At 54.6% G+C, this 24,572-nt stretch overlaps 1 protein-coding gene across 2 annotated transcripts; it reads left to right on the forward strand.

The window, feature by feature from the left end:
- Positions 1-55: 55 nt before the first annotated feature.
- LOC149867925 (alpha-galactosidase MYORG-like) lies at positions 56-22,581 on the forward strand. Of its 2 annotated transcripts, none has more exons than XM_090037575.1 (2): positions 56-104; positions 15,224-22,581. In XM_090037575.1, exon 2 carries the CDS (start codon positions 15,413-15,415, stop codon positions 17,447-17,449), a length of 2,037 nt encoding a protein of 678 aa, XP_089893701.1. In that variant the 5' UTR covers positions 56-104; positions 15,224-15,412; the 3' UTR covers positions 17,450-22,581. The 2 variants fall into 2 exon arrangements, with proteins under 2 accessions (XP_089893701.1, XP_089893702.1); XM_090037576.1 differs by lacking the exon at positions 56-104 and adding an exon at positions 7,399-7,640.
- The last annotated feature ends 1,991 nt before the right edge of the window (positions 22,582-24,572 follow it).

Raw genomic sequence — 24,572 nt, forward strand, 5'->3', positions numbered from 1 at the left:
GGGCGGGGCCGGGGGCGGGGCCGGGACACCGCGCATCGCGCCCGCACCGCAGCGCCCCCCCCCCCCCCCCCGGCCCGGCCGAGCGAGGAGCGAGCGGCGCAGCGGTGAGTGTGTGTGGGGTGCACGCGCGTGGCGGGGGGCTGTCGGCGTGTGCGCGCGCACCTGTGCGGTGCGGTGAGTGTGCATGTGCGCGTGTCAGGTGTGGCGCGCGTGTGCGCATGGGGGGGTGCATGAATGGCAACAGGTGCGTGTGTGCGCCATGGGTGTTTACGTGGGGGCGGGGTGAGTGTGGTGTGGTGCACGTGTGGTGTGCTCGCCTGGCGCGTGGTGTGACTGGCGCATGTGTCTGTGCGGGGGGTGGGGTGTGCAGAGGTGCGCGTGCGAGTGGTACATGGGTGTGAGTGGTGCAGCTGGTGGGTGTAAGGTGGGGCACACCTGTGTGGTCTGGGACGGGGTCTCGGTGCGGCGTGGGCCGTGCGCTGGGTGAGTGCGGCATGGGGGGCGGGACTGGTGGCGGGCGGGTGTGGGGTGTGCGTGGGGGGCGGGACTGGTGGCAGGCGGGTGTGGGGTGTGCATGGGGGCGGGTGTGCGTGGGGGCGTGGTGGGGGCGGGACTGGGGGCGGGACTGGTGGGCGGGTGTGGGGTGTGTATGGGGGGCGGGACTGGTGGCGGGCAGGTGTGCATGGGGGCGGGACTGGTGGCGGGTGTGCGTGGGGGGCAGGACTGGTGGCGGGCAGGTGTACATGGGGCGGGACTGATGGCAGGCAGGTGTGCATGGGGGCGGGACTGGTGGCGGGTAGGTGTGCATGGGGGCAGGACTGGTGGCAGGTAGGTGTGCGTGGGGGGCAGGACTGATGGCAGGCAGGTGTGCGTGGGGGCAGGACTGGTGGTGGGTAGGTGTGCATGGGGGGCGGGAGTGGTGGCGGGCGGGTGTGGGGTGTGCGTGGGGGCGGGACTGCTGGCAGGCGGGTGTGCGTGGTGGCGGGCGGGTGTGGGGTGTGTATGGGGGGCGGGACTACTGGCGGGCAGGTGTGCGTGGGGGCGGGTGTGCGTGGGGGGCGGGACTGGTGGTGGGCAGGTGTGGGGTGTGTATGGGGGGCGGGACTGGTGGCGGGCGGGTGTGCGTGGGGGCGGGACTGGTGGCGGGCGGGTGTGCGTGGGGGCAGGACTGGTGGCGGGCGGGTGTGGGGTGTGCGTGGGGGCAGGCCTCTATCCCTAAGAGCCGCGAGTGCTCGCTGCTCCCCGGGAGGTTTCCATTCCCCGCCTGGCGCCCTGCAGATGGTTCACCCGACTCTAGAAAACCCTGCGAGCAGGAAGTTAAACTCAGATGCCCCGGAGATAAAAGCATTCGTGACAGAGTCCAGCCCAGCTCGGGCGTCGGGGTCCGCTCGGCGAGGTGCCCAGACTCACCCCTGTTTCCCCTGCCGCGTGCGTGCACAGCGCTTTGTTTGTCGGCGGCTGCTGCGGTCACCAATGCTCTTTGGGTTGTAAACTCCCGACCCCGGGGACGTGCCCCTGCCTGCGCCCGGCTCCCTGCGCTGCGGAGCTGTTTTGCAATAACAACGGCAGATAGGTTTCATACACCACAATTGTGCAACCGCCGTACCTTGGCCTGGGGCCGGGTTTCTCAACCTTTTTCTGTTTTTGTTTTAGACTCGGAGCAACCCCTTGTTAGACTCGAGGCCCCCATGGAAAATGCTAGCTTGCTTTTCACTTGTGTTTTTTGGCTGCAGAGAACTAGTACAGCACTTCTTTCCTTGCACAGACCTCAAGAAGACCGCAAGGTTTTTAACACTATGAATTCCTACTTGGTGCCTCTGGGCTTATCTGGTGCATCGTGTTTGCACGCCAAACAGCGCTGCACCCCTTGCAGGGATCTCCAGGCACCCCTGCGTGCCGTGGCACCCCAGTTGAGAGTCACCAGCCTAGGGCTCGTCACTCCTGCCTTTATCCACAGGGCACCAGCTCCCCTGGGGCACAGGCAGCTCGTTAGGCAGCATGAGAAAAACTCGCTTTCTTCCTCCTGCTACGTCCCCTCTCTTGGTGGCAGGTGCGCTCTGCTCGCAAGCCGAGACCCAGCCAGGCCCCCGGAGGAACAGGACTGGGGGAAGGAGCGTTCCTCACACTAGGGCCCACTCCCGATTGCTGCCCCGGCTGGGCTTTAGAAGCAGCCTGGGTGCAGGTGCTCACATCCCAGGGGATCCAGCTCGTTGCATAAAGCCATTATTCAGCCCCTGCAGCCAGAACGTCTCAGTGACTCAGTTGCTAGTAAAATGCAAGCAATGCAGCCCGAGTCCGGCTGGAAAACTCCACTTAGGTTTCTGCTGCCTCCCGCCATCTCCCTTACACTCTCGTGGGCTCAGATTTCAGAATTAGCACCCGGCGCCCTGAGCTCTCCGGCACGGCTGATCGGGTGCCTGAACAGGAGCTCGGCTTCCTGGCGGTGCTGGGGACTTCTGGACCCTTTTGGGACGAGGTGGGTGGTTTGGGGCTGCAGCCTCCCAGCCCCGGCTCCCTGGTCGGGGGTGGCAGATGGAACTGAGCGCTGAGCTCTCTGGGTTGCGTGGCATAACACCAAGGGGAAAGGGCAGGGGCAGGGGCAGAGACCTGCCAACTTCTCCCGCCGCTTCCTCCCAGGGGCCTCCAGCAGGCCCCTGCTCTCTCGTGAGGACTCTGATTTAGAAGCACAGCGGTGGTCCGCAGGCCCACTTAGCCTTGGGTCACTGCTGCCTTACAGGGCTCTTGCCACTCACCCTCAAAATGCAGCTGCTTCTGGGGTGAGCATCCTAATAATATTGCAGTGCAGCAGTAAAAAAGCAGCAACCCAAGGAGGATTTAGGTTCAGCCACAACAGCACAGGGACCTCGAGGAAGCCGAATGCCAGTGCCAGAGATGTGGGTCCTTCGTCATGCCTTCGCCCTCTTCCCCTCCCCTGTTGTGCAGTGAGAGGGCACCTGGGCTCCCGTCCTGCTGGAGCACGAGCCCAGCCACGTTCACGTGAGCTCGGCAAGGCCCTGCACGGCTGAGCAGGGTTGCGGGGGAAGAGACCTCTCCCTGGTCAGACCCAGAACTTGCCTTAGGTCCGCTCCAGACCAGGCTGCCCAGTACAGCTGCCCCAGTTCCCCTCCGCCACCGGCACTCGGACAGCTCTTCCAGGCATAGCAACGCCCGTTCCCCGGATGCAGGTTATACCAGGAAGAGCACCGTCCTGTGCAGATAGCATCGTTTCTAGCAGGCCTCTGGCCAGCGTAAAAGCATTGGCAAGTGCACACATACGTGTGTACACACAGACACACAGGCTGCTGTAAGTTTTCACCGTGACACAGGCTTAAAGGGACTTTGGCAGGTCAGTGGGGCTTTGCCAAAGCTCCTTACGAGGCCTGCCCATCACGGCTGGGCCGGGAACACTCACCTGCACGCACGCGCAGGGCAGGGAAGATGCCTTGGTCTCCTCCTTGCCGTCACTGATGCCTGGGCCCCATCTGGTCACTCCCAGGGGGTCTCCGCCGCCTCCCCCCACTCAGAGCAGCCCCCAGCAGCCTCCCGGTCTCTGAGATCCCTTCAGCAGGGAAGTGAACCCAGGCTCTCCCTCTGCTCTGACTCCTTGCTGCTCCTTTCCTGCAACCCCAGAGCATCCAGGAGCCCAGTGCGTGCCCGGCAGCAGCTTCCTCTCCTCTCCTGTCCCTTCCCCAAGGCAGCCAGGCCCCAGGGAGTCTCCAGCAGGCCACTATTCCCAGTCTACCAGGAGACTTACTCCTCACAGAAGCTGCCTTCCCTCCCTCCAGCTGCTGGGCTTCCTCTCTCCAGCATGCAGCCCATGCTGGGTGCAGCAATCAGCATTAAGTGAACAGGGCTGGCCGGCCCCACCCCATTACAGGGCCTCTAAGGTAGCATTGTCCTACTAAGGCAGGGAGCAAAAAGCAGCAGGTGAAATTCCCCAGCTGTGGACATTAAAAAAGGCAAATTCAACTGTTTAGATAGAAGGGAAAACTTTCTCGGGAGGAGGGTGGTGAAGCACTGGAGCAGGCTCCCCAGAGCAGTGGGAGAGTCTCCATCCTTGGAGGTTTTGAAGCCCCGGGTAGACAAAGCCTTGGCTGGGATGATGTAGTTGGGGCTGGTCCTGCTTGGTTCAGGGATCGGACTAGATGTGACCTCCTGAGCTCCCTTCCAACTTTCATTTTCCGTGATTAAATATTTACACAAGTGATCCTTAATCAGGGTGCCTTGAGATCCTTTCAAGGGTGCACAGACACGATTCGCACGATAAACCCAGAGACTCCCTACAGGAATGCAGCATGTTAAAGTCGTTCTGACCTGTTGTGATCTATCTGCGTTCTTTTTCAACACAAGTATTGCTCTCGTATTTATCTGCGCTCAAAAAAGCGAGTGAAAACGGAGCTGGCATTTTCCGAGGGGCTGTCTGGAGTCTAGTGAGAGGTGCCTTGAGTTGAGATCCACTGGCTTACACGGGCAGAAATGAGGTAGAAAAATTCAGCAGTGCAAACTTGCCAACCCCGAGCCTCCACAAGTGCTCTTAATTGGAGGGACGCAGCTCTCACAGTTGCAGGTGCTTTGCTTTCTTTTTCTTCAGCCTTTAGGATTCACATTTTCCAGGGTCTTGTCCCCCCTCCACAATGAGTAAGGCAAGACACTTACTCCTTTAATAAAATGGGATTTTTCATATGATAACAGTGCCCCAGGAGATGGATGGCTCTGAAAACTAAGCAATGCTGTGAAAAGCTGGAGAGTTGGCAGCACAGCAGCTGATACTCATGGTTAAAAGGAAATCCATCTTGTTAAAACTTGTTTTGGATCATTAACACCGTGCTAGGGTCATAGATAAAGCCGCCTTTATCTCTGGTTCAACCAGACTGTTTCCCTTTTATTTTCTTAGCTCTCTGATCAGGTGTTTGAGCAGGACCCTAATATAAAGCAGCTTGGGATGTCTGTTTGCAGTAGCTTGTGCCGGGGTGCAGAATTTGACCACAGAGCACAGGTCAGTCCCTAGGACAGACCTGGATTGTGCAGAGAGCTGCAGAGCTTTGGCTGTCAGCTATTCTTGCAAGCTTGCCTGGTCCCACAGGGATGGGGGACGAGCCCTAAAATAACCTGTCTTCCCCCTCCCCATTCACACACACACACATACACACACACACACTGTATATACAGGCATACCTCGTTTTACTGCGCTTCGCGTTATTGCGCCTCGCAGATATTGCGTTTTTTACAAATTGAAGGTTTGTGGCAACCCTGCGTCGAGCAAGTCTATTGGCACCAGTTTTCCAACAATATTTGCTCACTTCGCATTTTTTATCAATAAAGTATTTTTTAATTAAGGTATGTACATTGCTTTTTTAGACATAATGCTATTGCACACTTAATAGACTACAGTATAGTGTAAACATAACTTTTATATGAACTGGGAAACCAAAAAATTCGTGTGACTCGCTTTATTGCGATATTCACTTTATTGCGGTGGTCTGGAACCGAACCAGCAATATCTCTGAGTTATGCCTGTGTGTGTGTGTGTGTGTGTGTGTGTGTGTGTGTGTGTATATGGCCCTCTGTGGGGGCAGGTGTCCTGTGGAGTGGGCAATGGCAACCCAAAGTAGCTGTCCCTTCTGTCCCTCACCTCTGTGCCTGTGTGATCCAGCAGTGTCCCCTCTTGCAGAGACAAGACATGCATGTAGATGGTCTACAGCAGGGTCATTGCTGTCTTTAAGAGCAGGCTGTCCTGGTTTGCTAACTGGCCCACACCGCAGAAGGTGTTTATTCTCATACCCAAAGCAGCTGTATGTTCAGTAGTGCCAGCATCAAGCATTCAAAATCGGAGGACTGGGTAAAACCTCATGGAGGGGGTGTGATATTAATTCTGAGGTTCTCTTGATTTGCTATCTGATTTTTGGGCCCCTAAAGGTGCCCTGGAGTCAACGCTTCAGGCCTCTCTCCATAACTGGAAGGAGCAGCATTTGCTCCTTTAGAGAAACGAAAAGCGCAGGTCTCCTGGGATCCCTTGACTCCAGGAGATGGTGCTTTACAGAGCAGGGTGGCAGGTGGCCTCACATCAGTGAGGTTTCTGCGGTGGGAAGAGACGCGTGAAGTTTCTAGAGGAGGCCTGTTTGAAAAGGCATGGGCTGTTTTGTGAGACAAAGCTGACCGCTGCTCCCGGAGAAAGCTGTACACGGTGCCGGGCGCCGTCCACCATCCCTGCTCCCCCCGTGCTCTCCGGTGCTGCTGGCTGCCCGTGGCCTGGCCTGGGTGTCCGCCAGCACGTGAGCACCCGCTTATCAGCGATCGGAAAGATGAGGCCGCCCGGCCCCGGGAAGTGGAATCTTAGCCGGGCTTATTTTTAAACTGCTTAAAATACACGGACCTACATTTCTGGGGGCCGGGTGACCTCGAGACCCAGGGATTTGCAGGGAGGTATTTAAAGGTACTTGCCATGTGGCTTGTGCTAGGGTGTCACTAGCAGCCTGCGAGGTGGTGCCAGCGTGCTGGGGTCACCAAGAGCAGGTGGTGGTGACTGGCGCAGCTGCTGGGTATTGCCCCCGCCTCTGGCGAGCTGCACACGCAAGCAGTGATGGAAAGGCTGGGGCGATCTGTGCATGGCGGCGGGGTGGGATAACCAGTTTGCTGGCCTCTCGCTGGAAAGCATCACTAAGACAGGAGGCGTGAAGCACCTGCCAGGAGCCCGGAAAGCAGCACAACCCCATCAAAGCCATTGCAACCGGCAAAGGCCTGGCTTCTTTTTTGTAATGCACAGGGTCATCACCCACAAAGGGACCTTGGTAAGGACAAGAGGGCATCCCATGCTTTGCCCTGCTCTCCTTGCTGTCCCTAGGAAGCAGTTCCTAGGGGTGGTGCCTCTGAGAAACTGGGGTTGAACTAGAGGATTCATGAGATCCTCTCACCCCCAGGATCCTCTGGGTCTAAATCTCCAGGTGCAAGGATGATACGTAGGTTTAGTCCAAGTGGTTGCATTTCTCCACAGCATCCAAGCCTTATCATGCCAATATTTATTTCTTGTGAAAGACGCTGCTCAAGTGGAAGGGGCTTTTTCAAGTGGAAGGGGCTGAGGTCCTGGGACTACTCCCCACTCATTGCTTTCCCCAGGGCGGTGCGGGTACGGAGACGGGAAGTCTGACAACCGGGAACCGACGGGCAGAGCAGGCCGGCGGCTGAGCTTCAGTGCTCAAGTGACACGTCCTGCACATCCAGTGCTGCCGGTTACCCGATCCCCGTGGGTGTAATTCACTCCGGCGCTTCACTTCGGAGGGCTTCGGCTTTGCATACGTTTCACGCCGGCCTTTTGTGGCGGGGATCACGCCCACCCGAATGAGCGGCACAGAGCCTTTCTTCTGTCCCGTGGCTCCAGACTTTGAAAGGTCTGGGGTAAACGCGGCACCTGAGAGTGTAAAGGTCTGTTGCTAAATGGCCTCTCGAAGCTGTATACGGCTTAAGCAAAATTCTTGCTTCATTGGGGTCAAGGGGTGGAATTCCTCTTTCGTCTTGCTGGTGGCGTGTTGGGCAGCATGCTTCGTCGGCACAAGGCAGCCTGCCTCCTGAGCAGTTGAGACCTGATTTATCCTACCCAGCCCGGCAAGGCCAGCTAACCTGACCTAATTACAGGCTGCATCAAGGTTAGTGCTGTTGCCAAATAAAAACTAAGGTGACCCCAGCAATGAGAGAGGTGCGACTCCAGCTGTTCGGAGAACGGAGATTTTGTCCCGAGAAAAATGTTATGACCCTGGGATATTTTTCCCATTGTAAATCGGGGTGAAGAAAGGCAACAGCTTTCATGAAATGAAATGGAAGAAGGGATTTGCATGAGGTTCCTCTGAAACGTGCGGTTTTGTTTCCATTCAAAACATTTGGTTTGGATTTCAGCGCTACACTTTTCATGTCAAGTGAGCTTCAAAAGAAGCAGCACAAACCATTTTGCACTCCCAAAATATCAAAAATGGGATAAAATCATCTTCAGGTGAAAGGAATCCAGTGCAAGTGTCGCCCCGGAGTGACGTGTTCCCAAGACGAGGGCAGAACGGACACCTTTGATATGTCCCAGAAGGCTTTATTTTGTTCTTCCAGCTGGTAAAAATAGACGGCTGCCCGTGCCCTTGAAGGAACCGAAACTAGATTCAGCACTTCAAAGCCTCTGGCAGTATCAAAGCAAGCCGTGACGCTGCTCCCATCGGTTTCCAAGGTTGCTCATCATATTAGTCGGGGTTGTGCCTACAGCAGCGGTCCCGGGTTCATGCCTTGCAGGCAGCGTGCGACTTCGAAGCCCCTCTGATATAACTCTTGAGCCTGGGAAATTAAAACGGAGGGGGGCGGGGAGCGCAGCGTGTGCTCTTGCTGCTGTATCCTGCTACCCAGGGATGTTAGCCATGGGCTAGTGAAAGTTAGGGATGGCTTGGCCAAGGGACTGACTGTGCGTGGGCGCCCACTGTGCCAGGTGCTGTCCAGACAGAGAAGTAGATGATCCCTGCCAGAAAGAGCTTGCCGTACCAATAGAAAGACAGGCCCAGGGTATGGCCACAGGATATGACAGATAGGAAGGGGTAGCCAATGGCATGGAGCTCCACAGCGCTGTTTTCGGGGGGCATCAGCTAAATGGCACAAAGGGGGGAGAGGGGAGGAAAGGAGACGGGGCACAGGGTGGAGCGTAGGGGAGGTGGAGAAGCGGAGGGGATGGGTTGGAGCAGACAGCCCAGCACCTGGCTGAGAAAGTCCAGTCCAAGCTGCAAGGGCGTCTCTGAGCAGCCTTTGGCCAAATCTTTGGGTGGCTACTCTGCAGGTCTCCAGGCCTCCGGGGAGTTCAAGTGTCCTTCCTATTTGTCTTTCTTGTACAACTCTGGGGCCAGGGGAGCTGCTTGGGGCGGGAGTGTCTGCAGCGCAGTTCCCTTTACCCACTTCCTTCCTGCATACATGTTTGGGCTGGGTGGGGGAGGTCTCTTCCAGCCCTGTTTTCCTATGATTTATGTTTCATGCATGGCAGCACGTGATGCTGGTTCACTAGGGCCACATCATCTTACTCCATACAAACAGTTGCCCTTACTCAGTGTAGCCAGCGCTGCTAAAAAAAGGGAAGCCAGGCTCTTCCGTGTTCGGGGGCGAGAGTGTTCCTGTTGGTGTCCTTCCAGAGTGATGGAGAGGCCTCTGCCTCTTGCATACAAAAGCCAAGACACTCAAAAAGCCCAGAGTCTGACTCCAGGCTGCCAAAAGTGCTTGGCTGCAGCCTGCCTTAGCTCCCTGGGAAACTAGTGATAAAACCCAGTGGAGAGACAGCCCAGCATCAGATGCAGTGGCCCCTTCCAGTCCTGTATTTCTCATAGAGAGAAGCCTCTCTGAAGTGCTGCATCTCCTGTGTTTGTCCCTTTCTCCAAAGACGTCCATAGCATGGTCCCTCTTGCACCCACAGCCAAAGCATCCTATGGAAAAGAAACCATGCACATGCCCCAGGCAAAGAACAGAGGAGACAGAAGCAACCACCTGCATGAGTCAGGGTGACCCAGGTCCTTGGGGTTGCACACGAGAGTCCCTGATTTGCTATATGCCAGAACGGGGAGTTTCGCTGCAGGACGGGGTGTACAAGGATGGCGGAGATGGGGACTTCTGGCTGCCGTGCTCTGTACCCCTGCTGCAAGGGCTGGCTGCTTGGACTCCAGTTCCGATCTTGCTCTGACGGTCCCCGACTCTCCAGGGCTTGTGTGACTGCAGGCGTGTCTACACGCGCACATTGACTGCACAGGAATTGAAACTACTGCATAGTACGGGCACACGTCTACACGTGCATGCCTGTACTGTGCAGTAAATTTGGCGACTTATGCTGACTTGATCGTAAATTTGCTACCTGCGTTATGCCTGTATCAAATTTACGCCTAATTAGTTACTGCAGTAATGCACATGTAGATGTCTTACTGCGCAGTAACACTGTGTGTGGGGACTGACTTGGGACTAACTTGTGTCCCAAATCAGTTCACACACAGCATTAATGTGCTTTAACACCTGCACGTGTAGATGCCGGCCTATTCCCACAGTAATTTACTGCGCAGTGAATTTAAGCAAGCGTAAATGCATGTGTAGACATGGCCAGCGTGTGTTAGAAAAGTCCCCTCCTTTCCTCTCCTGGAGGCTAAAGCTCCCCTAGCTGAGCCAGGCCTCAGCAGTAAGCTTGCCCGGGGGTGGCTTTGCTTGTTTGTTTTGCTTTCCTGCACTTGCTGATGGCAGCAAATCTCTGGGAAGCTAATTTGGGAAGTGTGGGCAAGGGCTTGTCACACAGCTTCTCCCCCGCCGTGGCTACTGCAAGCATCGTTTTCTTCCACAAGCAAAGAGAAGCCCGTGGAGCAAATGACACAGAGCTCTGCTATTCTGAGACGGGCCAGAAGTCGAACCCCACCCCACTTCTTCCTCCTGCTTCTGGATCGCAGGAAACTTCGCATAAAGCTCTCTGGCTCTGGGAGCTGTTTTCTTTTTCTCCCATTTGTTGCTGGCATCCCAGAGCTTTCAGGCTGAGAGCCAGGTTGAGAGCATGATCAGACCCAGGCAAGCTGTCCTCGCTCAAGGCTGGCGTAGAATATCGCTTTCCCTGACTCCAGAACAAAGCTTTCCCCTCTGCTGTTCATCCGACTGCCACCTCCACCCGCCCTGAGGTGAATGGCGTCCGTGCGGCCCGAGTGGGTTGGAGCTGGGACTTTTGGCTTGGTTACGATACAGCGCCCCTAGCACCCCGAGGCTCTGATTCTTGATGGGGGTTCCCGGGGCTTATTTAACGTGACTCATTAGGATGAAAGGGGTCTCTTCCCAGACATGGTTACACCCAGCTTGAGTTGCACATACTTGCATCTGCATTTTCATACAGCTTAAATTTGCATTTTCTTACCCATTGTATTTGCATTTGCTTACCCAAACCCTAAGTCCTCTCTCTGCCTCCTGGCCCTTGACGTTCATTTGTAAATGGGATTATGTTTATAACCTGAGCTCTAAAAAACCTGTTGACACCTCTCCATCTTCAGTAGCCCATTATTCACAGCTGCTGTGAGCCCAGGTCTCATCACGGCAGAGGGAGAAATCGTCAGTGCCCGACGCAGCGCTAAAGTTTTACCTAGACGGTGATGGGGCCTTCGCAGCTGGTGGAGCTTTTGTTTCCGACTGCAAAGGGCGAGTGCTGACTCTGCAACCGCGGGAGGGGAGGGTGTTTTTGTTTTGTTTTAGATTCAGGGAAAATAATGAGCAAAAGCAAAGCGTTCCCTGGTGGAAACAGTGTGATCCCTGCCCAGAGCTGGCTGCATTTCAACAGCAGCTGGGAGGCAGCAACAGCCCTGAGGCCCGTGTAGCAATCCCAGATCTCAAGGCAGCCGCTCTACCTCCACTGCAGGTTGTGTAGGAACGGTACCAGGAAGTTCCCGCCCTGTCTGTAAATAGAGATGCCGATGCCTCGGTTATAACTTCATGTCTTCCACGATTTTCCCCAGGCACAACCACCCTTGTCAGCCCCCTGCATCAGAAACTCTTGCTTTTGTCCAAGGTTCTTCCCCGCTCCTTTCAACCCTCCTCCCCCCCGCGATCTCCCTCACCCCAACACTCCTTCGCCTGCCTTGCCTGTCAGATGAACTACAAAACCCACGTCTGCTCCACCAGAAGCAAGATGCTGAAAGCAAGGGGGAGGGTGCTCACCCATGCACCCATCTCACTGCCGTGCCCCCTGTTTCATCTGTGCACTATCCAGGGCTCAGTCATCCCAAGCCCCTTGCACTGCAGCGTGCCTGCCTGTTTGCAAGGGCACTGCCTCGCACCCTGTTCTCTCTAGAGCCACTTTGCCTACAATTAACTGTCCAAAGGCACCCAGCAAAATGCGTGCCCTTACATGAGCCCCAGCGCTCCTGCAAGTTGGAGCAGGGATGTCCTGGGTGCTCAGGGACACTCGTGTCACGCTTGGCTGTGACATGCCTGCCTGGAGGAGCACCAAACCGTGAGGATGGTCCTGTCTCAGTTTTACTTTCAACTCAGGGCAATGCTTGCTTCAGAGAGGAGAGAGAAATCCCTGCAGCGCTCCCCAGGCTCCATCCTACCTTGGACAAGGGTGCGGCTCCATGAGGCTCATTTGCAGGCGTGCCGGGCTTTAGGCCTCCTGGTACCTGAAGGCTTAAAGGTGATCCAGCTGCCCTTTCCCCCCGCCTCAGGCCCATACGTGGAGGAAGCCGGGGCTCTGGGGGGCCTATCGCTCAATTAAACCTATCGCCCATTCAGTGTAATCAGCCTTTAATTCTACTCTAATCCCATTTAAACCTACTAGGAGGCCAGGAAGGTAAGGACCTTGTGGTGGAGGGAGGAAAGGGCTGTGTCAGCCCTCGTGTTCCCTTCAGGTCCCAGGTCCACTGTTTCCCTCTTGTTGCTCTGCCACAGGCTCCCTGTGTGGCCCTGGGCATGGCGTTTAGTCTACCCCGTGCTTCATCTTCCCATTTGTAAACAAAGCTAAAACTTTCCTGCTTCACAGGAATCACAAGGTGCTCTGGTGCTGGGGTGAAGAGCACCCTGGAGAGGGGTACAGTCTATCAAGCCTTTGCTTTTCAAACCTTGGAGCAGCTGGAAGCACCCTGCAGGCTTTGATCCTCAGGCTCGGTCAGGCTTGGCCTTGAGGATGGCCTGTAAGCTCTGTGCAGCCATCCCACCACATTCAGGCCAGGCATGCAGGACTGCTGGTTGCAGAGCACGTCTCCGGAGGAGCCCTGGTCCTCTGCGGCCAGGCTCTGTGCCCTGTTTCCCGACTGTCCATCTGCTCCTGTGAGATGAGAGAGTTCATTCATCCTGTTTTAGAGGAGGAGATGCTCAGGTGCAGGAAGCAGAAGTGCCTTGCACCCAGGCCAGGCTCCAAAGCTGTCCAGCAGGTGAGCAACAGAGCTGGAAATAGGAGCCAGAAGTCCTGACTCCCGGCTCCCTGCTCAACTTGTAAGCTGCGTTTTCTCTTCTAAAGCACGAGGGACCCGGCAGACGCTGTAACCCAGGACACCTGCTGCGCCTGCCTTCCCCCCCGGGGATGGTTGTATTCCCGCGGCTCAGGGTTTCTCGCACATTTTAGGCCTCTGGCAGCTTTTAAGTGTCTTACCGAGCTGAATGCCACTTAGCACAAGACTTTTGATTGCACAGGAAGAGAGGAAGGTCTGTAGAGATGCAGTCTACAGAGTGGCTGTGATCCACTTGCCGTGGCCAGATGGATCACCAGTCATCTGCAGACCACCATTTGGGAGCTGCTGGCCTGGCTTATTTCCATTAATCAAGAGTCCAGAGCCACCGACCCCGCATGAAAGCAAGTGCCTGAGTTGGAGCAAAGTCTGTCAATCCCAGATCAACCTCATCAGCCATCTTCAGACCCCCAAATAAGACAGTCGTGGAAGGCCTTCCAGCCACCATCTATCCCATCGGGGCTCGGGGACATGGGACTATGTCATGGGGAATGTGACGGGGAGCGAGATCCCGTCTGATCGCATTTTTTCAATAGGGGATGCACTCTGTTTTGAAGTAGTGCAAAAGTAACGTGGGGAAATTCAGTTTCCTTGAGGAAGAAAACCAAACGTTTCATTATTTTCCACGTCAGATCTTTCTTCTAAGCACAGATTTTAGGAAAGCAGCCTCTTTTCTTGAATCAAACTATCCCTTGGAAGGAAAGCCCATTGCCCTGCTCTTTTCCTCACAAAAATGAAGTCTCTTCAGCTGAGATTTACCAAGGGCCAGTGAGACTGAGGTTGAGAAATACCTGGGCTTGTGTTTGGCCGTGGACAGATAACTTGATGGTACCCGATGGCCGGTCCCCCTGCCCGCCCCCAGGCCTCTCCCTCCGGTTGCCTGTTTGCAGCTCTCCTTCCCGGCTCTGCTGTTCGCGGGCTCCGGCCTTCTCTCTAATTGCTTGGCGTGTCCTTTCCTTTTCCCCCCGAGCTGCGCTTGGCCGGGCAGACCAAGCTGGCAGCCAGGCAGGATCCACGAGGATCTTGGCATCTCTGCATCAGAGAGCAGGATTATAACAACCTGCACTTGGCTGCCTCTGCTCAGACTATAACCAGCTGGAGCGGAGCAGAGGCAGGACCTGCACGAACTGGAGCTCAGGTGCCCAAGAGGAAAAGCCTTTAAAAGCTCTGAACCAGTTATTTTCTGCAATCCCCGTCCTCTCCCCCTCTCCGCCCTGAGCGACTGGACATTTGTCCACGGCAGAGCGGCATTTCTCTTCCTTCTTGTGCATCTGTCATGATGGCTCAAGGTGGAATAAGTTTCCCTTAAGCTATACTTCCAGGGTTTATCTTGACTGCATAGTGATTGCAAGTGATAGGCAGGACCCTATCCGCACCCACCGTCCTCAGTCTTCAGTGGGGGAGCTTTAACCTTGAGATGACAGTTTCTTGCATTAGCACAGCTCATCTGCTCCTAATACACATGTCCAGATACAATCACCCAGGGTGATAATACACCCTGCACAATAAGAGTTAAGGCGAGTGCAGCTAATCTGAGTTAAATCCAGAGTGGAGACTGCCGTAGATAGAAAGCCACATTGCTTAGAGATCATCACACAATTGTGTATAGCCCTGCCAGTTAGCACCACCCAGGAACGATGTAACAGCTTACTGACCGTGGGTTTTGTGAACAAACCGTACAGATCTGCCTACTCATTAGCAAGCGATCAGCTTTCACCCATGCATGTCTGTTCATTTGCACTTAGCCGTAAAGGCCCCAAGTAGTCCATAAAATGTGACAGCTAGGATAACAAGCCGCTCAGTCCAAGGCAGGTCTGCGGGCAGCAGAGAGAGGCTTGTGCTGATGCCAAGTGCAGGGGTAGAGTACCCCTTCGCTCCAGACATCCAAAGCATCTGTTGCAAGTTAACCCCTAAATCCCAGAGGGGGTAAAATATAGTAGTCTGGGTGCTGGAAAAAAACCCTCACAAACATAAATAGACTGGTGCTCTTTCATGTGCTCTGATGAATTGATTTAGGGTATATCTGCATGACCCACTGCCTTCTTTGGGACAGATCTGGTCCTTTTCATCCATGTGTCACATGGGTCCTATAAATGCTGATTCTTGGTTGGGGTTGGGTTTCCATTACGAGCTCAGCCTCTCCTTCTCAGCGTCTGCACCAAAACGCTGGGGCCAAGTGCTTGGCTGGACCTTGGCAATGACCGTGATTGATACAGACCCACCTGAGCAGTGCTTAAATGTCCTCCTCCTTTCTATTTCAGACACTGAGGATTGAACGGATTTGGAGTGGGAAGAACCGCTGGCTTCCTAACCCACTTACCCGGAGATCCAGCAAGGCATCCCACTGTCAGAAACAAGCCCTTTCCCATCCACAAGATCTACAGAGCAGGGCTTGGCAGAAAGCCCGTTGTCTTGTCATTTAGGAAGACGCTGTACAGAAAGGATAAGTCATGTATACGTTCCTACCCGAAAACATCACCCCCATCAAACAGAAGCCGTCCAAGGAGCTGAGGCCCATGATTGGGACGATAACCGTAGGGCTCCTGTTGCTCATTGCGGCGGTGGTGGCGTGGTGCTATTACACGGCGTCGCTCAGGAAGGCGGAGCAGCTGAAGACGGAGCTGATGGACTTGAGGAAGGACGGGTTCATCATCAAGAACCAGGACGGGGAGGTGGTCTTCAGACTGGCCTTCCAGTCGGGCACCCTCGACCTGGAGTCCTGCTCCAAGGAAGGGGAGATCTTAACCTGCACCCGGTCGGACAAGGGCAAGCTGAACTTCTTCATCCAGACGGTCAAGCACAAGGACACGGTGATGTGCTACCGTGTGCGCTGGGAGGAGTTCGTGGCGGACACGGCGGTGGAGCACACCATGTTCTGGGAGGACGCGCACTGGTACGGGGGCTGCGAGATGAGCGTGCAGCACTGGCCCATCCGGCTCCCGGGGTACCAGGAGCCCGCGCCCTTCGTGACGAGCGACGTGTACTCCTTCCGGGACAGCTTCGGGGGCATCCTGGAGCGGTACTGGCTGTCCTCGAAAGCGGCCGCCATCAAGATCAACGACTCGGTGCCCTTCCACCTCGGGTTCAACGCCACCGAGCGGTCCCTTTTCTTCCAGGCCCGCTACAAGGATTCCCCCTACAAGCCCCCCCTGGGGCAGCAGCCTTTCCCGGAGCTGAGCTACAGGGTGTGCGTCGGCTCCGACGTGACCTCCATTCACAAGTACATGGTGCGGCGGTATTTCAACAAGCCGTCCAAGATCCCGTCGGAAAACGCCTTCCGCTACCCGATCTGGTCCACCTGGGCCCTCTACAAAAATGACATCGACCAGGACAAGCTCCTGCGCTTTGCAGAGAAGATTAAGAAGTACCGTTTTAATTGCAGCCACATTGAAATCGATGACACCTACACGCAGGCTTATGGTGACTTTGACTTTGATCCTCAGAAATTCCCCAACGTGACGGAAATGTTCAAGAAACTAAAAGAAGAGGGGTTTAAAGTGACCCTGTGGACTCATCCCTTCATCAACTACAACTCCTCCAATTTTGGCGTGGGGATAGAGCGGCAGCTGTTCATCAAGGAGCCGACGGGGAGGCTCCCCGCGATGGTGGAGTGGTGGAACGGCATCGGGGCCATCCTGGACTTCACCAACCCGGCGGCCCGGGAGTGGTTTCAGAGCCACCTGAGGCAGCTGCGCTCAAAGTACGGCATCTCGTCCTTCAAGTTCGACGCCGGAGAGACGAGCTACCTCCCGAAGCAGTTCAGCACCTTCCGGCCCTTGTCGGACCCCAGCATCTGGTCCCGCCGGTACACCGAAATGGCCATCCCCTTCTACGAGCTGGCCGAGGTTCGGGTCGGCTACCAGTCCCAGAACATATCGTGCTTCTTCCGCATCATCGACCGCGACTCGGTGTGGGGCTACGAGCTCGGCCTCAAGTCCCTGATCCCGACCGTGCTCACCATCAGCATGCTGGGTTATCCTTTCATTTCGGCGGACATGATCGGGGGGAACTTCTTCCCGAACAAGACAGAAGGAGCTGTTGAAATCCCCGACCGGGAGCTGTACATCCGCTGGCTGGAGCTGTCGGCCTTCATGCCCTCCATGCAGTTCTCCATCCCGCCCTGGCTCTACGACAAGGAGGTGATCGAGATTGCGCAGAGGTTCATGGAGCTGCACGAGTCCCTGGTCGCCCCTCTCCTGCTGGAGCTGGCCGGGGAGATCACGGACACGGGGGACCCCATCATACGGCCCATCTGGTGGATTTCCCCCAGCGACGAATCTGCCCACAAAATTGACTCCCAGTTCCTCATCGGGGACACGCTCATGGTGGCCCCCGTGCTGGAGCTGGGCAAACAAGAGCGCGACGTGTACCTGCCCGCCGGGAAATGGCGCAGTTACAAAGGGGAGCTGTTTGAGAAGACCCCGGTCCTGCTGACAGACTATCCCGTCGACCTGGATGAAGTTGCTTATTTCCTCTGGGTGTCTTAACGGGCTCCCCCATCGGCTTCCAACTTCGGGATAACCATGCCTTACCTTAGGATTTTGAACCAATAATAATTCTAATTGCACACTTTATTTGGAGTGGGGAGGGAAGCGATGTGGAGAGGAAGTTTGGGAATGGAGAAATGAGTTGGACCTGCCTTGAGTATTTTTTTAATCAGTGGGACAAGTTCTAATTTGGGTTGACAGTTTCCTTAAATATCTCGTGATCAATGCAGAAGAAAGATAACCGTGTCCTTCGACATGTGCAGGAAGCCAAGACCTCAGTTCGGTAGCGGTTCAGGAGGTGAATGTATCTTATGGCTGGTTGCGGTGGCTTCACTTGTTCTCCATTTGGAAATGTGCAGCGCGCCCATACACCTCCCTCATCTTTGGGGGAAAGCCCCATAGTCTCCGTCTTTCTAAAAGGCTGCACGCTTCAAGATGAAGCAGGGATCCCATACTGGGGTTTGTCATCTCTCAGCTCGCTGCCCCTGCCCAAATCCAGGGCAGATGCCAGGAAGTTTGATGCTCGGGAAGCGCAGCCTTTGGATTTGGTGCAAGTGCCATAGAGATAGCCCCGGTCCCAGGGGTAAGGACAACTTTAAAGGGGAAGGGGGATACATCGAGCCTGGGAGGATTGCTACGGCACAGCCAGCCTTAAGTTTTATAATGTGGCAAATGACTTTTTCTTTTTTTAAAGAGGATAAAGCTAGCTATATTTTTTGCTTAGTCCAGTGTTGGACTTGACTGACAAATGCTCTATATATTCCCCCTTCTCTCGGGTACCAGGCAGGCCCAGGATACCCGACTTACCTGCAGGTATTTTAACTGTCCAGACTGCACATAACGGGAGCCACGTTGTTCCATCCCAGCCGGTTGCTAGCACCTGCTGTCAGGCTTTTTCGCTTGCGTGACTCTGCTGCAAATGTTGCTCTTCATAGAGTGAGGACATTTATAACGTGTATCCTATTTTTGTAAGGAAGCAAAAAGGACTGCGGTGTTAACGTGCAGGGGTTTGGGAGTGAGGAGGTTTCTTCCCCCCTTTTTTAAAGGTGTGCTTGTAGCCCAGTTGCTGACAGAGGAATGGCCTGATGGAAAACAGTGCAGAGGTGCACGTGCAACTTTGCTAGAGCCTGCTGTGTTTGAGAGAGCAGCAAAGAGCTCCCACCGTCATTTTTGCTGGCAACCAGGCTACCAGCAGGGACAGAAAATGGATGTGTGCCCCAAAGTGCTGTGCCAGTCATCAGGCATTTCCTATAGTTTGCAAGGAAAAGTTCTCACACACAGTAAAATTAAGCTAATATACCAGGAATGTCTCAGGAATGAGTTAGGGAATATCACACTTGTATCGAAAATGCCTGCTCCCTTATCCCAGATATTTCGAAAGAGCCTGACCCTCAAGAGACCCTAAATGAAGTGAATCGGTGGATGGATGCTAAGTATTTCTAGAGCCTTCAAAATGACCTTGTGGATTCCTTTGAATAGAAAGTCACTCTTTTTTTTAATAGAAAGCCACTCTTTTAAAATGAGATATTTGACAACCTGTGTCTAAAACTGAGTTAAAAAAAACAAAAGAAGGAAAAAGCTGTCCTATGCACCACGCAGAGGCTGTATCTAGGAAACGGCCTCTTTCTTTATTGCCTGGGGTTTCTTTTCGTAAGCTGAGGGTCAGCAGATTGTGGTGCATCTTAAATTCAAGGGAAGGTCTGATATTCGAAGGAACATGGTCGCGACTGAACCACTCAGCTTTGCAACACCTCCCGTTTACCCCGTAGTGAAACGCAGAGCCCCACGGCCCATCGTCTTGGCGTCCTGCGCACCGGCCGGGTCCACCAGGATGGGGGCCGAGAGCTGGCCGCAGAAGAGAGGAGATTGGCTTTGGCCACGTGCTCAGTGCGTCTGTCTCAGATTCAGATGTGTAAGGAGCACAGAGCAAGGCCTCCGCTAGCAATTTATTGCAGAAAAATTCGAACGTTGCCTGTTTCCATCTGTGTCCACGACTGTCCGTTTCAGACTCTGAGAATATGCTGAAGCGACACCTCAAAGGTACCCCTCAGTCCATCTCCTGATCAACCTAGGCTTGTTGAATGGTTTATTCCCATTCGTCTTGGGAGTCGTCGAGAAGAATGAGCCTTGGCCACAGAGTCCTGGCTCAGCTGAAGCACCGAGATCCTGGTCGCAAGTTTTAGGGTCTCTGTATAAGGTGCAAAGAGCTACCACTGGATGTAAAATATCTCTTCCCTTCCCTTTTCGTTGACTACAGCCTGGCATCGTGACTCCCCGGGCGCTAGCTGCTGGAGATGCGTGCCGCGTTTGCAGAGGGCCTGGGCCGCACTGGTGGGGACGCGACTCCTTTTACCGACTGTGAGTGTGACTGAAACAACAACGTGACGGTTGTCACCAGTGCAGAAAAGCTGGAGGGCAGGAGGAAGCGGCGGGGTGAAGAGGGGTTTTGGGGCTGGGGCACACTTTCCGTTTCTTCTGGACAGCTGGAAAGTGCCACCGGGTCAATAGAAAGGTCAGAAGAGTCAGACACTGAAGGTCTCACTCTATACACGACTCCTCCGATGGGGCTGGAGTCCGAAAGCACAACCCAGCATCACTGGATACCTGAATGAACCACAAGCTAAAACACCCTGATATAAAGACCGACTGAAACTCCAGCTCAGTTTACAGCTGCATCTCAGTTGTGTGGGTTGGCCAGGAAGTGTGGATGAGCTAAAAGATGTGAAGCTGGTGATGCCAGATCCTACTGGCTGTGCCAAAGAGACCTGTACGCCTCTTTGGGCACCGTGGGGAAGATCCGGGCGACAAACTGGCCCGACGACTCGTCGCAGGTTGAATACCTCCGCCTTCCCCTTGGACCTGCCCTTATCCTTCTCCCCTCGCCCTGGAAAGAAAGAGCTCTGTTACTGAAAGTTTAAATTACTGCTCTTCATTTAACGAAACCTTTTTATGAATCAGTACACTTTATAGAGCCCCTTTATTTTTCTAAATGCCATTGCACTCATGAGAATTCAACTCTAGCTGCTAGGAAGTTGCAGGGGAAATCACTGAAGATGTCACAGGCCACGAACCAGTGACATCCGTTATGTCAGACCCAAGCTTTGGAAGAGCCTCTTAACCCTGGTTGTGTCTAGCCTTGGCATTGCCACGCAGAATTCATTTCACTGGTCGTCTCCTCCAGACACCACGAACAATACAGAAATGGCTCGGCTCCTTAACGGGGCTGAGCAGCCCCCTTAGGACGTGATTGTTGGGCCCATTGCCTTGATTTTCACCTCCCTGTTCTGCCCTAGAGCACATCGGCCCGTTGGAGATGATTCCTACCCAACTGCGCGCGTCTGCTGTTAGCGTGGCCCGTGACGTGAATTCTGTCGCAGCGTTAAAGAAGGACGAAGAGCCATCGTTTCTTCTTGGCTGGCAGCGCCCCAAACAGGGTTGAGTTCACTAAACACACACACACAGATGGAGTGGGGTGGATTGGATGCGCCTTTTGCAACACCCGGCTCTAAAGCCAGCACCCTCGCACCTGGTCCCGCAGAGCCACGGTTGGACGTGATGCACGTGTGACTCCCTTCGAAGGCTGTTGGGTCGATTCAGGGTTGCAAGTCAGACGCTGATAAGTTTAGTGTTGTTTTCACCCGCTTCTCTAACTCTTAATTCCTTCCCTACTCCATTGTGCACAGTTATCATTTATACAGACCTTCAGGAGAACAAAGGGAAGTCTAACAATGCCTGTCCATCTGCCACAACGCAGTGGGAAGAGTCTCATGAGCGGTGACTACTAGGTTTTCGGCCTTGTCTGTGTAACGGGCAGTCCTGGCCACCGTCAGATGGCCAGTGTGTTTGTGTGCACACTCAGGGCTTCTGTCCGCAGCCTGCAGCCTCCGTGCCCCAGTGTGGGAGGAGGATCGCGGCAGCTGGCAGAAGCACGGGAGTCTGCATGTGCCTTCTGCTGTCTGCCGGGCTTTCGCCGAAGCTTCCTCCCTTAGGCGGAGGCAGAGTTTTGCACGGCGGTGTTGAGTGTGGACACTCCCCGTCTTAGTAGCCGGTCTTGTGGTGCTAGATCAGGCCGGAGGTGACTTTTACACCAAGATTTCCAGTCCAAGGCCTTCAGGCCCTTTTAGCTACTGTCTTTGGAACATGCACAGCAGCTCCATAGAGAAACTAGTTGTTTTCTCCCCCACTTTTATTCTTTCAAGTATTAGGAGACTGAGCCTAATGACCCATCCTGCACTACAGAGCACTGCGGGGGGGAGTCTCCTGACGTTTGAACAGAAAAGACCCGTGTTCAGGAGCGGCAGGTGGAAGGTCGCTCTCTCTCCTGGGGTCAGGGTGCACTCCCTTTGCCATCGCAGGCACTGCAAGGGAGATGGGCACTGCTCCTAGCTCCCTTGTCGTGAATATTGGGTAGCTCCCCAGTGGAGTCCAAGTGATGCAAACAAGTCTAATTTGCTCATGAGTGCCCAGGTCTCTCTCCCTTTCAGCCTGTGCTCTCTGGAGACGGGCACGAGCGACCTGGCTCGGACCCAGCGCGTGGCAGATAAACTTTTATAGTGTTGCCCAGAGAATGCTCCACAGCCCAGATCCGACAGAGGTTTAGGCATGGATATGGTTCCTGTGGTTAGCTAAGCATGGCCATGTTTCTGCATTACCATAATGCTGGGACAGTCCAGAAAAATCACCCCAAACTCCTGCTGATTTACACCCCAAGGGAAGGTTTGCTTGACCAGGTTAAGCACCACAGGCAGACGGGCTGCTGGGAAAAGAGCATCAGTATTTGTGGTTACAGGGACAGATGGCTCGGCGGTGCCAGCCACGTGTGCCTGTCTGCTGGCAGGCTGGCTGCCGAACTGGGGTATTAACAGGCAGAGCAGACTGTAAGGGAAGGACCTGCACAGAGCCCTGTACTTCCAGAGCCCAATTTTCCTCACCCCTCCATCCCGAGACTGCCTTGTTCCAGATGGATGTTGCTAACTCTAACCAAATCTGGAGGGAAACCTTGGCTTTTTGTTTAAAGTTGATTTTTTTTGCGTGTTTTTTTTAAATTTTTTTTTTAGTATCAATGGGGTCATACAATCAACGCTGTTACCGTGCTTCAAACCGCTCTGTTTGGAATAAAAGACACTTTCACACACCAGTCTTCTCTCCGTGCTTCCCCGGGAGGGGTGCTTGTCCCCGCAGCCCTGCTGCTGTCTCCTGGGAGGGTTGGCGCTGTAGCTGGCTGGGCTCCTGTCTAACTTGCTTTTCAAAGACCTCGGCGTGCTTGGAAGTGAGTCTCCGGCTCCCAGCCTCTCCCAGCCTTGGTGTCCCGGTCATTCACTGGCCGGACTGCTTCAGAGCGCCGGATCGGCTTCTTTCCTCTGCACGTCAGCAGAAAGGGGACAGGGATCCCAGACTCAGGGGCCATTTCCCTGCAAATCATCAACTTCTGGGTGCTGCTTACCAGATTTTGGAGGCCTGGGTCTGTGTGCCCAAGGCCGTGTCTGCACCCAAGAGGGCTTGATTTGTATAGAGTAAGGGTGTCAAACTGGTTTGCACCCCCCAGTCTAGATCTGGACTGCAGGGCTCCTTACCAGCTTCATCTAGACCCACCTCCGGCCATGGAGGGCCATAGGGATTAACGCAGCGATCGCTCACCCCTGCTGCCAAAACGCCTCCCCAACGGGGCTTTGCACCCCAGCTTCTGGTGGCAGGCTTCGCCTCCCGAATTCGCAACCCCTCCAGGGACCTGCAAGCCAGATGACACTTCTCCACAGGCAGGACCCAACCCACATATTTGATGCCCTGGATGTGGAGGGGTTTTTTGCCCTCCTACCCTTCTTTCCCTGCTTTCAATGGCAGGCACCTTCTACCCTTCTCAGCAAGGTAGGCAAGCACATTGCACGGCCCTACAGGCAACCTCCAGGCTACTTAACGGGGGGAGTAAGGTGAGCAAGCAGCAGTGCAGAAGGAAACCCAGTTCAACCACTTCACCATTCTCCTTCCAAGCCCTTCTTAGACCTGCCCTTTGCTGTGCTGCCTGCAAACCCTGGACATCACTTGTCCCTGGTGCACGGTGCCTATAGATAAAGCCACCTATTAGGCCAGCGCCATCCTGACCCAGGTGGCTTCCCTGTGCTCCCCAACCTCTTTGCAGCCACGCGTGACAGCTGAACTTGAGGGTCCCTGGGGCAGGGACTGTCAATTCAGTGTTGGCACCTTGCACAACGGGCTCCTCGCTGGTGACTGGAGTCCCTAGGGCCTGATCCAGCACAACCAGCATGAAACAGGAGGGAGATCTGAGGGGGAGCTGAGTCTTGAGGCTACTGGTCTGAGGAGGGGTGTTTCCTTCTCTTCCTTCTCCCTAGCCAGTGTCATAGAAATCATAGAGAAGCAGGGCTGTAAGGGACCTCCATCGGTCATCTGGTCCAGTGGTCTTCAAACTTCTTTGATCGCGCACCCCTATCAGTAAAAATTTTTGAGCATGCACCCCCATGCACGTTTGTTCACCAGAGCGCCCCACGGGATGACGAGGTCGAACGGTCACAAACTCCCGCAAGACCGTTTCAGGCTGGACACAAGGAAGAATTTCTTTCCTGTCCGAGCCCCCAAGGTCTGGAACAGCCTGCCAGCGGAGGTGGTTCAAGCACCTACACTGAACACCTTCAGGAGCAAATTGGATGCTTATCTTGCTGGGATCCTATGACCCAGCTGACTTCCTGCCCTTTGGGCAGGGGGCTGGACTTGATGATCTCCCGAGGTCTCTTCCAGCCCTAACGTCTATGAAATCTATGAAATCCAATATATGTATATTTATATTCATGCACCCCATCAGTAAAAAATTTTTGAGCACGCACCCTCAATATATGTATATTTATAGAAATAGAAATAGAAGTTCTAATATTTTCTTCCCACACCCCAATGGATCGTCGCACGCACCCCACTTTGGAGACCACTGATCTAGTCCAACCCCCTGCCTGAGGCAGGATCAGCCCTGTCCAAACCATCCCAGACAAACCCATTAACCAACCTCTTACTGAAACTACTGACACAAGACATCACACCCAGCCCTGCCGTAGGGAAAGCAGGGGGACCGCGGCAGCCAACGTCCTGCTGCTGCAAAAGGTGGTCAATATATGCATGA

This window comes from Crocodylus siamensis, chromosome 3, assembly GCF_052110815.1.
Source record: "Crocodylus siamensis isolate JL-2025a chromosome 3, ASM5211081v1, whole genome shotgun sequence".
NCBI lineage: Eukaryota > Metazoa > Chordata > Crocodylia > Crocodylidae > Crocodylus > Crocodylus siamensis.

Excerpts from the sequence above, each read along its gene's own strand:
- LOC149867925 (XM_090037575.1), top strand. The coding sequence starts at position 15,413 with ATGTATACGTTCCTACCCGAAAACATCACCCCCATCAAACAGAAGCCG.